Below are 19,371 nucleotides of genomic sequence, written 5' to 3'. Positions count from 1 at the left end.
CACAGTCAAAAAAGTTTTTTTTTTTTAAATGTACACTACTGTTACACCAGATATGAGTGGTGGCACTGGGCAAGTGGGCACAGTATACGCTGTGAGCTGACACACACGCTGGCAGGCAGGCAACTGCAATTAGATTACACAGGGGAAAAAAAAAAAAGCAGACTGATGTTCTAGCCCTAAAAAGGGCTTTTTGGGGTGCTGTCCTTACAGCAGAGATCAGATGAGTCCTTCAGGACTGTAGTGGACACTGAATACACTAGCCTAGCTATCGATTTCCCTATTAAATCAGCAGCAGTTACACTGTCCCTCCTCTCACTAAGAATGCAGCTTCCGAATGAATCTAAAATGGATGCTGTCCAGGAGGTGGGAGGGTCTGGGAGGGAGGGTCTGCTGCTGATTGGCTGGAATGTGTCTTCTGACTGTGAGGTATAGGGTCAAAGTTTACTCAATGATGAGGAATAGGGGGCGGACCGAACATCACATATGTTCGCCGTCTGCGGCGAACGCGAACATGCTATGTTCGCCGGGAACTATTCGCCGGCGAACTATTTGGGACATCACTAATTGTAATATTCAGTTGAGTAATTTAAATTAGCATATATTTACAAGTGGATTCACAGATAAATACATTTAATTTCAGAACCATTTTAAAGGATTAAATGGTAAGTTATTTTAAATCAGTTTATTTGTATCTGATCTTATGATACCTTATATAGTCAATGTACCATTTTTGTTTGGTACACTGCACTCGGATACATGGCTATAAATAAAAAGCATATGAACTAGTTAGAACTGTTTGTTACAATTTGCTATTTTATTCACAGGGTATTCTTGCTTTATGTCTTCTATTGTCTGTAGATTATGTTTACTCTTGGAAGGTGGATGGAAGCTTGTGTCCTTGTTAGTTCTTAAAACATTCCCTGCAGCTATAAATCTTGTGTACAAAGATGTCAGATGATCCCACAAAAAATATCATATCATGCATAAGGTGACGTATATGAACTATTCATGTAAACTCTCAATTGCTCTTTGTAAATTTGTAGGTGGTAGAAAAAGGGTTGTTGCCGCATTGGTCCCACAGAGAATATTTCTTTAGTAGATTGTGATACCTTTTAATGGACCAACAAAATCAAGAATTTTTTATTCCATAAGCTTTCAAGACCTCACTGGTCTCTTCTTCAGATGTAGGTAGCAGAAAAATACTCTCAGATCTGCTAATTCATTCAACTTGGGACAAAATGTGGTTGAAACTGATTCTCATCTTTAATTTTATATATGCATCAGGAAGCCAGTTCACAGGTACATAATGTTTAATCTATCTATCTATCTATCTATCTATCTATCTATCTATCTATCTATCTATCTATCTATCTATCTATCTATCTATCTATCTATCTATCTATCTATCTATCTATCTAATCTATCTATCTATCTATCTATCTATCTAATCTATCATGTATAACATTTGTAGTCTATAGAGTTTGTGAATATTTCCCATACATAGCTATAGCCAATTATTATAAACTGAATGCATTTCTGTGTGTGTGTGTGTATATATATATATATATATATATATACACTGTATATATAATTATATATATACTTTTGTAGCATTTTCATGATGTAATCTGTTTTAATTAAAGGGATATGAAAATGTTTATTTTATGATTCAGATAGTGCATGCACTTTTAAACAACTTTCTAATTTAGTTCTATTATCAATTGTTCTTCATTGTCTTGGTATCTTTTTTTGAAAAATCCGGGACATAAGCTCAGGGGTCGGACCAGAGCACTATATGGCATCAGTTTTACAAGAATTGTATCCATTTGAGAGCATTAGATGGCAGCACTATTTCCTGCCATGAAGTGCCCCTGACACCTACTTAGGTATCCAACAAAGAATATTATGGGAACAAATTTAATAATAGAAGTAAATTGGGCACTTTTTAATATAATTCTATGCTCTTTCTGAATCATAAAAGAAAACTTTTGGGTTTCATATCCGTTCATGTGCTTTGTTTTCTTGCTATCCTTTGTTTAAAATATACTTAGGTAGGCTCAGGTGTAGTGCACTATTGGGAGCTGGGTTGATAGCTGCACAAATATGCCTCTTGTCATTGTTTTACCCGTTCAGCTCCTGAGCCTACCAAGGTGTTATTTTCAACAAAGGATACCAAGAGAACAAAGCACATAAAACACTTTGAGACTGTGATATAAAATGTTTTATCATGTGTAGTAAAATAACGTTGCAATATACTTTTGTATTATTTATTTTGACTTATTTCCCTGCCTCATTTTTGTTGGCTTTTGGATTCTCATTACAATAGGAAGTAAATGCTTTAGACTTCACAAGGCTAACCCTTCTACATTCTACACAATCATTGTTTCATCTATATATTTTGCAAAAACACAAAGAAGACCGCTACAATAGGGAAATGTCTAGGGACACACTTGTAATAGTACTCAATATGTCATAGAACACTCACAAACATCATGCACAGGTGCCAGAAGAGCGGTCTTAAGGGAAATTAAGCACTTTATAAATGCTAATTTGAGTGATGCATTCAAAGAAAAGATTAGTCTGTGAATAACATGTAAATGTATTTTGTAAAGTTTCATTAGCTGTTTAAATAATGACAAAATAAGTGTTTTAGTGTCTATAAAACAATAGCTGCCATGTTGTAACTTAGGTTACCTTCTCTGCTGTGCCCAATTAGGGAGAGTTATAAATAGGTCACTAGAGTGTGTAGCCAATGGCTGTGTGGAATATAACAGTGTTCTGCACTTCCATTTATAACAGGAACTGAAAAACTCACAATTTCAAAATGGAATTACAGGTAGGGGGGCAAAATAAACAATAAAAGTATATTGTAGAGGTTTTTATTTATACGATTTATCATTTTATGTTACCATCTCAAAGTGTTTAAAGGGACAATGAACCCAAATGTTTTCTTTTGTGATTCAGATAGAGCATGACATTTTAAGCAACTTTCTAATTTACTCCTATTATTAAATTTTCTGCATTCTCTTGGTATCTTTTTTTGAAATGCAAAAATGTAAGTTTAGATGCCAGCCCATATTTGGTGAACAACCTGGGTTGTTCTTGCTGATTGGTGGATAAATTCATCCACCAATAAAAAAAAAGTGCTGTCCAGAGTCTGAACCAAAAAAAAGCTTAGATGCATTCTTTTTCAAATAAAGATAGCAAGAGAACGAAGAAAAATTGATAATAGGAGTAAATAAGAAAGTTGCTTAAATTTGCATGCTCTATCTAAATCAAAAAAGAAAAAAATGTGGGTTCAGTGTCCCTTTAATGTCCCTTTCAGGGATTTTCAGCTCTCCAGTTGGCTGAGCTCCTTTCTCTGGTATGATTGACTTGTAAGCTGCAAACAGTGAAACAGAACTCACCTGAAAACAGCACAAAAAACTCCAAATTGTAATAGTTAATAAATAATATTAAAACTATGTCAAGAGTAACAATTAATACATTTCACAATTGGAGCACCCTTGTTTTTGCAGAACGTTAGATTACCTCTGGCATTTGTTAAGGAGGAGAAAATAGGGCCTATTTTTCATTGTGTGGGTCGTCATGATACGCTGTCGGCATTTATCATTGCTTGTGCAATGACGCCCCCTGCACATTTGCAGCCGCTAGCAGGGGGTGTCAATCATTTCAATCATCAGAGGTGACGGACAAGTTAATTTAAGGAGCAGACCGCTGCTTCTTAACTTCAGTTTCAGAGGAACCTGAAAACTACGAGGGTAGATTGCAGCATCCGCTGCTTGATAAATCTACCCCAATGTCTTGTTTCTAATTGAGAGCACTCTACCTATGTGAAATACTATCAAAAACAATTGTATGTCCCTAATTGGCCTCAGAGGTGACAATATATATATATATATATATATATATATATATATATATATACACAGGTGGCCCTCGTTTTACAACGGTTCAATTTACACCGTTTCAGAATAACAACCTTTTTTCCCAGTCATGTGACTGCTATTGAAAAGCATTGAGAAGCAGTGCATTTATTAAAATAGCCAGTAGGTGGAGCTGTGCGTTTGTGTTGCAGCAAAGCCAAGCAAGCTGAAATTAATCAGTTTAACCAGACCTGAGCTATCGAGCAGATTTCAAAGGAACAAGATCTTCCTGTTTATAAATCAGTCCAGATTGGAATGCATAGAAAGAACGGTTTGCAGAAAAATGCAAGTGAAGTCTGTGTTGTGTGATTATTTTATTAAGTATATAATGCTGTTTAGCAAATGTTTTTGTTCATTTACCTTAGTTTATTTATATATTCTGTGTTGTGTGATTATTTTATTAAGTTTATAATGCTGTTTAGCAAATGTTTTTGTTCATTTACCTTAGTTTATTTATATATTCTGTGTTGTGTGATTATTTTATTAAGTTTATAATGCTGTTTAGCAAATGTTTTTGTTCATTTACCTTAGTTTATTTATATATTCTGTGTTGTGTGATTATTTTATTAGGTTTATAATTCATTTCAAAGCTTTAAAAATAATATATTAGGTGTTACTTATGACAATTTTGAGAGGGGCCTGGTACCTATCTCCCTCACTTCCCATTGACTTACATTATAAACTGAGTTTCAATTTACAATGGTTTCAATTTACAACCATTGCTTCTGGAACCTAACCCCGGCGTAAACTGAGGGCTACCTGTATATATATATATATATATGTCTATTAGGCCTTAAATATAGAGTTTAGAAATGTTTTTTTACCCTTCTTCTGATAGGTGTAATTTTTTTTTATGTTAAAGTGTGGAATTTTCATTTTACTGACACTTGATAACTATTGACATGTTAAAGGGAAACTGAACCCAATTTTTTTCTTTCATGATTCAGATAGAGCATGCAATTTTAAGCAACTTTCTAATTTACTCCTATTATCAAAATGTATTCATTCTCTTGCTATCTTTATTTAAAAAGCAGGAAAGTAAAGCTTACGAGCCGACCCATTTTTAATTCAGCACACTGGATAGCGCTTGCTGATTGGTGGCTACATTTTAAGCAACTTTCAAATTTACTCCTATTATTATTTTTTCTGTGTTCTCTTGGTATCTTTATTTAAAAAGCAGGAATGCTAGTTTAGGAGCTGGCCCATTTTGAGTTCAGCACCTGGGTAGCACTTGCAGATTTTTCAAATAAAGATACCAAGAGAACAAAGAAAAAATGATAATAGAAATAAATTAGAAAGTTGCTTAAAATTGCATGCTCTATCTGTATCATGAAACAGAAAAAAGTGTTTCATATCCCTTTAAGTGTGACCCTACTTTTTTAATTTAAAGGGACAGTCTACACCAGAATTTTTATTTTTAAAAAAGAGTGATAATCCCTTTATTACCCACTACCCAGTTTTGCATAACCAACATGGTTATATTAATATACTTTTTTCCTCTGTGATTACCTTGTCTAAGACTCTGCAGACTGCCCTTTTATTTCAGTTCTTTTGACAGACTTGCATTTTAGCCAACCAGTGCTGACTCATAAATAACTCCACGGGAATGAGCACAATGTTATCTATATGGCACACATGAACAAGTGATGTCTTGCTGTACAAAAATGTCAAAATGCACTGTGATAAGATGCGGCCTTCAAGGGCTTAGAAATTAGCATATGAGCCTACCTTGGTTTAGCTTTCAACAAATAATACTAAGAGTACAAAGACAATTTGATGATAAAAGTAAATTGGAAAGTTGTTTAAAATTACATGCCCTATCTGAATCATGAATGTTTAATTTGAACTTTACTGTCCCTTTAAGTAGTCTAAAGGACGGTTTATTGCATGACACTAACTGTCAAACATGGAGGAACAGCAGTTTGTAGCACCATGTATACACCTAGTTGGTCAGGGGATTATCCTACGACTTTAGAAGAAATAAACAAGATGGTAGGCTTCAAATCATGGCATGGCCAGCACAGTCTCCAGAGTTACACCCCATTGAGTTGGTTTTAGCAAACTGGACAGAAGGGTAAACGCTAATCAAGAAAAAAATAGGTTAACAAATCCAATAGTGGGTGCTTTATTCTTAATTGATATATAACAATGCATGTGTATATACCCACAAGACACAGTCCAGGTGTAAAAAGTCAGCTTTTTTCAATGGAGAATCTTAAATTGTTGTGGCCTTTTCAAAGTGGCACCTTTTCTAAAGTATAGAGCGTCCAATAAACAGGTTCTGAAATCAAAAGATAGAAGATGCCAAAAAGCAAAACAACCTACAAGTGCAACACATTTGTATTGAGAAGAACTTTCCGAGCAATATTTAATTTCCATTGTAGAAAGAATTTGTGTGTTCAGCTGTTATATCTGCAAACATTGGCTAATTTGGTGAGTCCAAAATTTAGATTCAATTTAGTTAAACACAACGGATCCATGGTTCCTTTTTTTATCTTCAATTGTTTATTTGTGGAAACATTTAGGCCTAGATTTAGAGTTGGGCGGTAGCCGTCAAAACCAGCGTTAGAGGCTCCTAACGCTGGTTTTGGGCTACCGCCGGTATTTAGAGTCAGTCATTAAAGGGTCTAACGCTCACTTTCCAGCCGCAACTTTTCCATACCGCAGATCCCCTTACGTCAATTGCGTATCCTATCTTTTCAATGGGATCTTTCTAACGCCGGTATTTAGAGTCGTGTCTGAAGTGAGCGTTAGAAATCTAACGACAAAACTCCAGCCGCAGAAAAACGTCAGTAGTTAAGAGCTTTCTGGGCTAACGCCGGTTTATAAAGCTCTTAACTACTGTGCTCTAAAGTACACTAACACCCATAAACTACCTATGTACCCCTAAACCGAGGTCCCCCCACATCGCCGCCACTCGATTACATTTTTTTAACCCCTAATCTGCCGACCGCCACCTACATTATACTTATGTACCCCTAATCTGCTGCCCCTAACACCGCCGACCCGTATATTATATTTATTAACCCCTAATATGCCCCCCTCAACGTCACCTCCACCTGCCTACACTTATTAACCCCTAATCTGCCGAGCGAACCGCACCGCTATTATAATAAAGTTATTAACCCCTAATCCGCCTCACTAACCCTATAATAAATAGTATTAACCCCTAATCTAAAACACAGAGGCGCCAAACATGGCCTAGTACAGCCAGATAACAGATACTAAAATCCACAAGATAGCGATTGAATACTCACAAAGGAGGTGCACCCATTGGTGCTTATGAAGCAGACTGGAGCCTCTCAGTGGTCCAGCTCACTGGTATACTTCATGAGTCAGATTGTGGTCCTTGATGGTAGTGATTAACAGGTTCCTGAATGAACACAAAAAATGCAAACCATAGCCCAGTAACGTTTAGACAAGCGAGTGGTAGATTGAGCAATCTTACTTACAAGATTCAAAGCACCAGCAGGTGCATAAACTGCAGACTGGAACCAAACAGTCGCCCAGTAGACTGATCCCTCCAGATGAAAACAAGATACCTCTCAGGTGCCAGAGAGTTAGCAGCATACAAATGATAAAAAAGGGTGTCCAAAAAGCAAGTGTATTTCTGTAAAAATCTTTATTAAAAAGCGACGCGTTTCTCAGCTAAAACAAGCTGTTTCCTCAGGCTAAAACATTATTAAAACACATTCAGATAACACTTGCTTTATACAAACCTAAACCTATTGATTAACCAATCGGATTGTTCAAACCTTAATGGTCATTAAGTGTTAGCACTTGTCTGCTGCAGGATTGGTATGGCAACCTGGAGCTCTGACATAATTCAGTGCAAATATCAAAACCTCAGCAGACCATACTAAAAACTAAAGACATCATCTGAGTACATATAATTGTGATAAGATCATCATTGTGGATTGGTGATGATAAACATAAATATAACATTGTTAAAAACAAGGCTCTCATTTCCTATGGCATTCTATATTTTTTAAAAAGTATGCTTGAACCAACTGATGATATAATGATATGTTTCCCAAACATCGTGCTTTATACATTTATATACAGCCTACAATGTCAGCCTTACCATATTCTGATAAAATGTAAACACAATGAACAACTTAGTCATACGGTCAGAGCAGGAGATAACAATAGATATCAAATTATTTATACAGACCCAAATCTTCCTGATGTCGACTGCACAATAGCTAAGTTTGTTTGCTGAGACCTATATATATTACCCCCACTAAGTATGAGGCTATTTTATGTGCGATCCTCATAGATCAGTCTGTTTTGTCACTGTTTCAGTGAATGTTCGTTATTTTTCCTGGTTTTACTGCTGTGAACAGTATTGACTCGACATATGGGTGTCAACTAATTGTATAGAATAGAATCTAGCACCAATCACAACATTAGTATGTGCAGATGGGTGTGGACTAAAACCGGAACATGAGAACTTAAACCAATAGTTGTGAAGATGTTTGTGGATGGGGTGGGCTAGCCTCACAGCGTCAGCACAACATGTGCTGAGCGCACAGCCTCAATCTTGCGTGTGATGAGGTCAGCCCACACTCCCACCGTAACCGTCAGCTCCAATCACCTTAGAATATCCTAACTACTTTACAGGGGCCACTATATCCAATGTGCGCCTGAGACGCCTGTACTCTCAAACAGAGCGCTAGCTGCAGCTCTATAACACAAACTAATAACTGTGATAAGCATCTTGTAAGTGCTCAATTCAGAGCGATATATAAAATGTGATTGTGTGAAAAAATTGATACTTGGTGATCATATATTGATGATTCAATATCATATTGTGTGAATCATGATGCAATAAAAGTTTAGAGTGAATAATGTGAGATAATGTGAAATACGGTGTGATAATGTGGTGATGGAAATAAAGTGATGTGCAGTTGTGCTGTGGCGATCTACCAACGTGGTGGTAGAGGGTGATATGTGAGGTGAGTATAGGTGTTAAACTAAATGACATGTGTAGTTAGACCTGATGCATGTTGTAAATACATGTGTTAGTGATGACATATGATGTGCTGTAAGTGGTGTGTGAATGGTAATGATTGCTACTTAGGAAGAATATTAAGTGCTGTGCTCAAGTATAAAAAAATGGCCCAATATGACACGGCGATTTTGGTAGTGATAATCTTTATGTGATATGCAATTGACTTGATATATATAATATAATATGGTATAGGAGATGTAGTTAGAAATGGAAAAACTCTCTCTAACCAAAAAAGTGAAAGTAAAAATATATAAGTAGAAAGACTCTCTCTCACCAGAGCAGAGCCCTGCCTACCGGACTAGGGTTATGGGGTTCAGATACAAAAATTGTATTACTTAACCCATGGCCTTATTGGTCCAAATGTATATTCAAACAATATTTGTGATAATAGGTAGTGTTATTTAAGCTAACTAGTGATAGATTGGAACACTAGTCATCTCACTAGTGTGAGGATACAGTCTTCTAGTTGCGGGAGATTGGCACAGTAAGTCTGCTTTCCCAAACCATGCGTCAGCACTGTCTTGGAAGTTAAATATAAAGAATTACACAACCCAGGAAAATAGTGCCTGGATTAACTATCCATTATTGGAGCATAGTTAATATGGGACCTTATATGGTCCATAGTAGTGTCAATCACCCTAAAGAAAAAGCTGGAAGGAATAAAAAACTGATAGGAATACAAAAGAGGGGTGCTCTTCTTGTGCCAATTGGAGTTAGGCAGAGGCAAATCTATTCCCTAGTGATAAAACGGAAAAAGGAATATTCCCTATTCATTCTCAGTCGCAAAATCTTGTTAGTTATGTTCTTGAGGTGAGTGTTCTGATGTAAGTCGGATCAAAAAGAAGCCATGTCTAAATTTTCGTTTAAGCCATACGGCTGTAGTGTGACTAATTTTTTGATCCAAAAGGATTCTCTTCTCCTAAGAGTTATTAAGGCATCCTTATTAGATCTAGATATCATCTCTATGGGTGTGATCCTCATAGGGTCTTTGTGTGTCTTGTGGAGATTCAGACAGTGTCTTGAGACACTGTGCGATTTAGATAATTTTTTTATATTGTAGGAGTGTTCACCCCATCTTTTTTTGACCCTACGGCAGGTGCGACCTACGTATTGTACCCCACATTTGCAGCTAAGCAAATATATTACAAAAGATGTTTCACATGTCATACGATTCTGGATCACAAATGATTCTCCTGTAACAAAAGATGTAAACGATGAGACTCTGTGTGATATGAAAGAGCACATTCCACAACGTTTTCTAAAACATTTGGAGACCATATGCTTCTGTTTATTAGTGTCCCATGGAATACCTGGGAATAACTTATTGTTGGTGGATTTGTCCCTGACAATTTTACTCGGGGCTAGAGCTGTTTTTAAAGTCGGGGCTCTCCTATACACTACCTTGGGTTTATCACCCAAAATGAGCTTGAGGGAAGGATCATTGGTAAGGATAGACCAGTGTTTCTTGAGTATTTTGTTAACTTCAAGATGGTGAGAGTTATATCTGGTAATGAAGAGAGGGGGGTTAGTATCCTTAAAGGCAGTTTGGTTTTTAACTTTATTAGTGAAATAACTCGACCTATCTTCTTTCCTAACCCTATCCATCTCCCTGGATATCAGGTCTGGAGGATAGCCTTTTTCAAGAAATCTCTCGCCAATGATTCTGGCTTGTGTATCATAATCATCAATAGATGAACAATTCCTCCTGATACGTTTAAATTGCCCGTAAGGCACATTCATTTTCCATTGATGATAATGGTTGCTCTCAAAGTGGAGAAAACTGTTACAGTCCACTTTCTTGAAAAAGGTTTTTGATGATATTTGTCCATTTGGAGATCTACCAAGTACTAAATCGAGAAATTCAATTTGTTCCTTTTGGATGTTATATGTAAAAGAGATCCCAAAGTTATTATTGTTCAGATGTGTGACAAAATTGCGGATATTATCCTCAGTGCCTTTAAAGATGAACAGGAGATCATCAATATACCGGCCATAGAACACCAGGTTCACTCCAAACTGTGAATTGTAGATATACAGATGTTCAAAACTACCCATAAAAAGGTTAGCAAAACTTGGAGCGAACCGGGTGCCCATGGCCGTCCCCTTCACTTGAAGGTAATATTTGCTCTGGTAAAGAAAATAATTATGTTTCAATATGAAACTAATCAGTGTGATCAAAAAATCTACTTGTTCACCAGGCATGTATTGATCCTCTTCCAGATAGGATCGCACAGCTCTAATGCCTAATTCATGTTGAATGTTGGAGTATAGAGCTCCAACATCACATGTAATCCACCAGCATTGATCATCAAAGGTAAAGTTTTTTAACTTCATCAGTAAGTCAGACGAGTCCCTTATATGGGAGGGTAGGGTTACAACACATTTTTGTAAAAACTGGTCAATATATGCTGATAGGGAATCTGTAAGACTTCCTATCCCAGCAATGATAGGTCTCCCTTGTGGTTTCAGGGGGTCCTTATGTACCTTGGGCAGATGGTAGTAAAAGGCCGTGCAAGGGTATTTGGGGAGACAAAAGTCTCTTTCCAGTTTGGTAATAATACCCATGTCTAAGCCTTTTTGTAAAATTCCCTGAAGTAGGTCATAATACTTGGATGTCGGATCCCCACATAGCACCTCATAATACTCCTTGTCATTAAGGATACGGTCAGCTTCAGTCAGATAGTCCTGCATGTCCTGCAGGACTATTGCCCCGCCCTTATCCGCCTGTCTAATGACAAGGTCAGATCTTTTAATGAGTCTGTTCAAAGCTTTCTGTTCTTTATAATTAAGATTGTTTTCATATCTTAATTTTTTCTGCTTTTTGGCCAGTTTTTCTAGATCTTCCAACACTAAGTTGGTAAATATCTCTATGTGGTTTCCACTGCTCTTGGGAGGAACAAAGGAGGATTTGGGCCTCAAATTGGTATGAATGTATCCATCATATAGATCTTCTATGAGCATGCTGGGTTCGTATACCAGGCAACCATCACTAAGATGAGCATCCATTAGATCTGTGGTGATAGGTCTCATAGAATCATCTTTGAGCTTTTTTTCAGCAAAGTATTTCTGTAATGAAAGTTTTCTTACATAACTGTTGATGTCTACAAACATTTCATACATGCTGAATTGGTTAGATGGGCTAAAAGATAAGCCCCTCCCCAAAACTCTAATCTCATCATCCGACAGTGAATAGGATGAGAGGTTAAAGATACCCTTCTTGTATTTGTCTAGTTTTTCCTTTTTGCGGGTGATGGATTTACCTCTAGATCCTCGTTTCCGAATGGTCTTTTTTGTCTTTGGGGCAAGGACGGGCCCCCATGGCCTTGCCATACTGGAGGGTCCTGATGTGGGTGACCTGGCCCTAAAAAAGGAGAAGATATTTGTGGGGTGTTAGTACTCCCATTTGCACCATTTGTATTCTCCAAGGTGTGTAAGACTTGATATCTGTTGGGATGTGCAATACTGTGTTCCTGTGATCTTTGGTCAGTATCATTACATCCCATCGTATTACGATGTGATTGTTGCTTGTAAGTATTGTGGTGGTTAGGTCCTGGGCTATTAGAAGCTCCCTCATTATGTTGTTGGTAAGTGTTAAAAGTGGGTGGATACATATTAGAGGTGGAAGGGTGTTCCCTATTCTTATGATAGTGTTGGTTTTGATTGTGTCCCCTTGGGTTCGCATAATTGTTGTGTGATTGGTAACTCGGTGTAGAAGTTTTATGATATGACATATTAGGGTTATATGTATTCGGGGTGAAATTAGTGTTGGTCCATGGGGAATTAGTATCCCTGTAGGGAGGGCCAGGGGGTCTCCTAACTCCAATCTGTTTTTCACTCCTATTGTTTTTTTCTTCATTATAATACTCTTGATTATGGGAGTGTCTGTTCTGGCCGTTGTGTCTTAAGGTCCTATTGACACGGTTATATGTGTAGACTAAGCCCTTGGAGTAATCATCATCATCTCTCTCCATTTTCTTATTTTTATTGTTGATGATTTGCTGTTGGTATTCATCAGCTTTATCATATGTGTTCTTTCTAAGATTTTCGAATTGAGGTGATGATTTGTGTGTATCTATTTCTTTTTGAAGATTATCAATTTCTAGGCCTACTTCGTCTACCAACACCTGTCTGTGTTTGATCAGAATCTCCATAAGGGTCATAGAGCAGGTGTTAAGGGCACTCTCCCACTCTTTCAGGACACCTTCATTGTTTTTGAAGGAGCAATTCTTGAACATCCTAAGTCCCCTAGGGATCTGATTTTTGTTCTTATATTTTATAAGTGTATCAAGGTCCCACCAGTGTCTGTGTTCTGTTTTGAGCAGTGCCTCTAGTTTGTTAAAAGAGGCCTGTAAGGACAGTGGTGGGTTGGACCCTATAGGGCCTGCCTGTTCAATGCATGCCCTCTTGTTAGCTCTTTCAGAAGTTGACAGCATTTTAAATTGGGTTAACCAACAGTAGTGCTTATTGCAACTGGCTAATTAAGTCAATGTATAAAGGGTGTATGGGTTAATAATAATGTCAATATACAACCTATAGTGAAATATAATATAGGTTGATGTACAATAGATAAAAAATTGACCTGTTCTTATATTAAGCTGGTAAACAGAAGAATAATGAACTAACACTGGACCTATAGCTGAACAGCTATTCACTGGAATGGAGTACAGCACCCCTATTGATGACCTAGATAATAGAAAATGGGAAAGTGAGGGTGTAATGCACACCAGTGTGTATTACTACCCATAGGGGGCGCCTCCTAAGGCGTATCAAACAAACAAATGCTAAAGCAATATCGAAAACCTAAATAGTTACTAGTAGAATATACAAATATGCTTATACATAAATAATAAGATGTACCAACATAAAGTCCAAGTGGGTAATATTGATACAGTCCCAATAGAAAAATGGATCCAAGACAAGGTAGGCAGCTCTCAGTCTTAGGATGGTCTTCCTGGTAGATGGGTAACTGAAACAAGATAAAACACAGAGGCGCCAAACATGGCCTAGTACAGCCAGATAACAGATACTAAAATCCACAAGATAGCGATTGAATACTCACAAAGGAGGTGCACCCATTGGTGCTTATGAAGCAGACTGGAGCCTCTCAGTGGTCCAGCTCACTGGTATACTTCATGAGTCAGATTGTGGTCCTTGATGGTAGTGATTAACAGGTTCCTGAATGAACACAAAAAATGCAAACCATAGCCCAGTAACGTTTAGACAAGCGAGTGGTAGATTGAGCAATCTTACTTACAAGATTCAAAGCACCAGCAGGTGCATAAACTGCAGACTGGAACCAAACAGTCGCCCAGTAGACTGATCCCTCCAGATGAAAACAAGATACCTCTCAGGTGCCAGAGAGTTAGCAGCATACAAATGATAAAAAAGGGTGTCCAAAAAGCAAGTGTATTTCTGTAAAAATCTTTATTAAAAAGCGACGCGTTTCTCAGCTAAAACAAGCTGTTTCCTCAGGCTAAAACATTATTAAAACACATTCAGATAACACTTGCTTTATACAAACCTAAACCTATTGATTAACCAATCGGATTGTTCAAACCTTAATGGTCATTAAGTGTTAGCACCTGTCTGCTGCAGGGTTGGTATGGCAACCTGGAGCTCTGACATAATTCAGTGCAAATATCAAAACCTCAGCAGACCATACTAAAAACTAAAGACATCATCTGAGTACATATAATTGTGATAAGATCATCATTGTGGATTGGTGATGATAAACATAAATATACCATTGTTAAAAACAAGGCTCTCATTTCCTATGGCATTCTATATTTTTTAAAAAGTATGCTTGAACCAACTGATGATATAATGATATGTTTCCCAAACATCGTGCTTTATACATTTATATACAGCCTACAATGTCAGCCTTACCATATTCTGATAAAATGTAAACACAATGAACAACTTAGTCATACGGTCAGAGCAGGAGATAACAATAGATATCAAATTATTTATACAGACCCAAATCTTCCTGATGTCGACTGCACAATAGCTAAGTTTGTTTGCTGAGACCTATATATATTACCCCCACTAAGTATGAGGCTATTTTATGTGCGATCCTCATAGATCAGTCTGTTTTGTCACTGTTTCAGTGAATGTTCGTTATTTTTCCTGGTTTTACTGCTGTGAACAGTATTGACTCGACATATGGGTGTCAACTAATTGTATAGAATAGAATCTAGCACCAATCACAACATTAGTATGTGCAGATGGGTGTGGACTAAAACCGGAACATGAGAACTTAAACCAATAGTTGTGAAGATGTTTGTGGATGGGGTGGGCTAGCCTCACAGCGTCAGCACAACATGTGCTGAGCGCACAGCCTCAATCTTGCGTGTGATGAGGTCAGCCCACACTCCCACCGTAACCGTCAGCTCCAATCACCTTAGAATATCCTAACTACTTTACAGGGGCCACTATATCCAATGTGCGCCTGAGACGCCTGTACTCTCAAACAGAGCGCTAGCTGCAGCTCTATAACACAAACTAATAACTGTGATAAGCATCTTGTAAGTGCTCAATTCAGAGCGATATATAAAATGTGATTGTGTGAAAAAATTGATACTTGGTGATCATATATTGATGATTCAATATCATATTGTGTGAATCATGATGCAATAAAAGTTTAGAGTGAATAATGTGAGATAATGTGAAATACGGTGTGATAATGTGGTGATGGAAATAAAGTGATGTGCAGTTGTGCTGTGGCGATCTACCAACGTGGTGGTAGAGGGTGATATGTGAGGTGAGTATAGGTGTTAAACTAAATGACATGTGTAGTTAGACCTGATGCATGTTGTAAATACATGTGTTAGTGATGACATATGATGTGCTGTAAGTGGTGTGTGAATGGTAATGATTGCTACTTAGGAAGAATATTAAGTGCTGTGCTCAAGTATAAAAAAATGGCCCAATATGACACGGCGATTTTGGTAGTGATAATCTTTATGTGATATGCAATTGACTTGATATATATAATATAATATGGTATAGGAGATGTAGTTAGAAATGGAAGAACTCTCTCTAACCAAAAAAGTGAAAGTAAAAATATATAAGTAGAAAGACTCTCTCTCACCAGAGCAGAGCCCTGCCTACCGGACTAGGGTTATGGGGTTCAGATACAAAAATTGTATTACTTAACCCATGGCCTTATTGGTCCAAATGTATATTCAAACAATATTTGTGATAATAGGTAGTGTTATTTAAGCTAACTAGTGATAGATTGGAACACTAGTCATCTCACTAGTGTGAGGATACAGTCTTCTAGTTGCGGGAGATTGGCACAGTAAGTCTGCTTTCCCAAACCATGCGTCAGCACTGTCTTGGAAGTTAAATATAAAGAATTACACAACCCAGGAAAATAGTGCCTGGATTAACTATCCATTATTGGAGCATAGTTAATATGGGACCTTATATGGTCCATAGTAGTGTCAATCACCCTAAAGAAAAAGCTGGAAGGAATAAAAAACTGATAGGAATACAAAAGAGGGGTGCTCTTCTTGTGCCAATTGGAGTTAGGCAGAGGCAAATCTATTCCCTAGTGATAAAACGGAAAAAGGAATATTCCCTATTCATTCTCAGTCGCAAAATCTTGTTAGTTATGTTCTTGAGGTGAGTGTTCTGATGTAAGTCGGATCAAAAAGAAGCCATGTCTAAATTTTCGTTTAAGCCATACGGCTGTAGTGTGACTAATTTTTTGATCCAAAAGGATTCTCTTCTCCTAAGAGTTATTAAGGCATCCTTATTAGATCTAGATATCATCTCTATGGGTGTGATCCTCATAGGGTCTTTGTGTGTCTTGTGGAGATTCAGACAGTGTCTTGAGACACTGTGCGATTTAGATAATTTTTTTATATTGTAGGAGTGTTCACCCCATCTTTTTTTGACCCTACGGCAGGTGCGACCTACGTATTGTACCCCACATTTGCAGCTAAGCAAATATATTACAAAAGATGTTTCACATGTCATACGATTCTGGATCACAAATGATTCTCCTGTAACAAAAGATGTAAACGATGAGACTCTGTGTGATATGAAAGAGCACATTCCACAACGTTTTCTAAAACATTTGGAGACCATATGCTTCTGTTTATTAGTGTCCCATGGAATACCTGGGAATAACTTATTGTTGGTGGATTTGTCCCTGACAATTTTACTCGGGGCTAGAGCTGTTTTTAAAGTCGGGGCTCTCCTATACACTACCTTGGGTTTATCACCCAAAATGAGCTTGAGGGAAGGATCATTGGTAAGGATAGACCAGTGTTTCTTGAGTATTTTGTTAACTTCAAGATGGTGAGAGTTATATCTGGTAATGAAGAGAGGGGGGTTAGTATCCTTAAAGGCAGTTTGGTTTTTAACTTTATTAGTGAAATAACTCGACCTATCTTCTTTCCTAACCCTATCCATCTCCCTGGATATCAGGTCTGGAGGATAGCCTTTTTCAAGAAATCTCTCGCCAATGATTCTGGCTTGTGTATCATAATCATCAATAGATGAACAATTCCTCCTGATACGTTTAAATTGCCCGTAAGGCACATTCATTTTCCATTGATGATAATGGTTGCTCTCAAAGTGGAGAAAACTGTTACAGTCCACTTTCTTGAAAAAGGTTTTTGATGATATTTGTCCATTTGGAGATCTACCAAGTACTAAATCGAGAAATTCAATTTGTTCCTTTTGGATGTTATATGTAAAAGAGATCCCAAAGTTATTATTGTTCAGATGTGTGACAAAATTGCGGATATTATCCTCAGTGCCTTTAAAGATGAACAGGAGATCATCAATATACCGGCCATAGAACACCAGGTTCGCTCCAAACTGTGAATTGTAGATATACAGATGTTCAAAACTACCCATAAAAAGGTTAGCAAAACTTGGAGCGAACCGGGTGCCCATGGCCGTCCCCTTCACTTGAAGGTAATATTTGCTCTGGTAAAGAAAATAATTATGTTTCAATATGAAACTAATCAGTGTGATCAAAAAATCTACTTGTTCACCAGGCATGTATTGATCCTCTTCCAGATAGGATCGCACAGCTCTAATGCCTAATTCATGTTGAATGTTGGAGTATAGAGCTCCAACATCACATGTAATCCACCAGCATTGATCATCAAAGGTAAAGTTTTTTAACTTCATCAGTAAGTCAGACGAGTCCCTTATATGGGAGGGTAGGGTTACAACAAATTTTTGTAAAAACTGGTCAATATATGCTGATAGGGAATCTGTAAGACTTCCTATCCCAGCAATGATAGGTCTCCCTTGTGGTTTCAGGGGGTCCTTATGTACCTTGGGCAGATGGTAGTAAAAGGCCGTGCAAGGGTATTTGGGGAGACAAAAGTCTCTTTCCAGTTTGGTAATAATACCCATGTCTAAGCCTTTTTGTAAAATTCCCTGAAGTAGGTCATAATACTTGGATGTCGGATCCCCACATAGCACCTCATAATACTCCTTGTCATTAAGGATACGGTCAGCTTCAGTCAGATAGTCCTGCATGTCCTGCAGGACTATTGCCCCGCCCTTATCCGCCTGTCTAATGACAAGGTCAGATCTTTTAATGAGTCTGTTCAAAGCTTTCTGTTCTTTATAATTAAGATTGTTTTTATATCTTAATTTTTTCTGCTTTTTGGCCAGTTTTTCTAGATCTTCCAACACTAAGTTGGTAAATATCTCTATGTGGTTTCCACTGCTCTTGGGAGGAACAAAGGAGGATTTGGGCCTCAAATTGGTATGAATGTATCCATCATATAGATCTTCTATGAGCATGCTGGGTTCGTATACCAGGCAACCATCACTAAGATGAGCATCCATTAGATCTGTGGTGATAGGTCTCATAGAATCATCTTTGAGCTTTTTTTCAGCAAAGTATTTCTGTAATGAAAGTTTTCTTACATAACTGTTGATGTCTACAAACATTTCATACATGCTGAATTGGTTAGATGGGCTAAAAGATAAGCCCCTCCCCAAAACTCTAATCTCATCATCCGACAGTGAATAGGATGAGAGGTTAAAGATACCCTTCTTGTATTTGTCTAGTTTTTCCTTTTTGCGGGTGATGGATTTACCTCTAGATCCTCGTTTCTGAATGGTCTTTTTTGTCTTTGGGGCAAGGACGGGCCCCCATGGCCTTGCCATACTGGAGGGTCCTGATGTGGGTGACCTGGCCCTAAAAAAGGAGAAGATATTTGTGGGGTGTTAGTACTCCCATTTGCACCATTTGTATTCTCCAAGGTGTGTAAGACTTGATATCTGTTGGGATGTGCAATACTGTGTTCCTGTGATCTTTGGTCAGTATCATTACATCCCATCGTATTACGATGTGATTGTTGCTTGTAAGTATTGTGGTGGTTAGGTCCTGGGCTATTAGAAGCTCCCTCATTATGTTGTTGGTAAGTGTTAAAAGTGGGTGGATACATATTA

The 19,371-nt window shown here is 37.6% G+C and overlaps 1 protein-coding gene across 3 annotated transcripts in view; it reads left to right on the top strand.

Moving 5' to 3' along the window:
- Positions 1 to 1,111: 1,111 nt before the first annotated feature.
- The window catches only part of LOC128656401 (mucin-3A-like), a 116,533-nt gene continuing 98,273 nt past the window's right edge, over positions 1,112 to 19,371 (top strand). For all 3 annotated transcript variants that reach the window (XM_053710283.1, XM_053710282.1, XM_053710281.1), the window contains exon 1: positions 1,112 to 1,299. In XM_053710283.1, the coding sequence (XP_053566258.1) occupies positions 1,239 to 1,299 (61 nt within the window). In that variant the 5' untranslated portion in view covers positions 1,112 to 1,238. The remainder of the gene's footprint in view (positions 1,300 to 19,371) is intronic.

The sequence above is a fragment of the Bombina bombina genome, chromosome 4 (assembly GCF_027579735.1).
Source record: "Bombina bombina isolate aBomBom1 chromosome 4, aBomBom1.pri, whole genome shotgun sequence".
Taxonomy (NCBI): Eukaryota; Metazoa; Chordata; class Amphibia; order Anura; family Bombinatoridae; genus Bombina; species Bombina bombina.
Note: the sequence above shows the minus strand (reverse complement) of the source record. Positions and strands in the feature narration are given on the sequence as shown.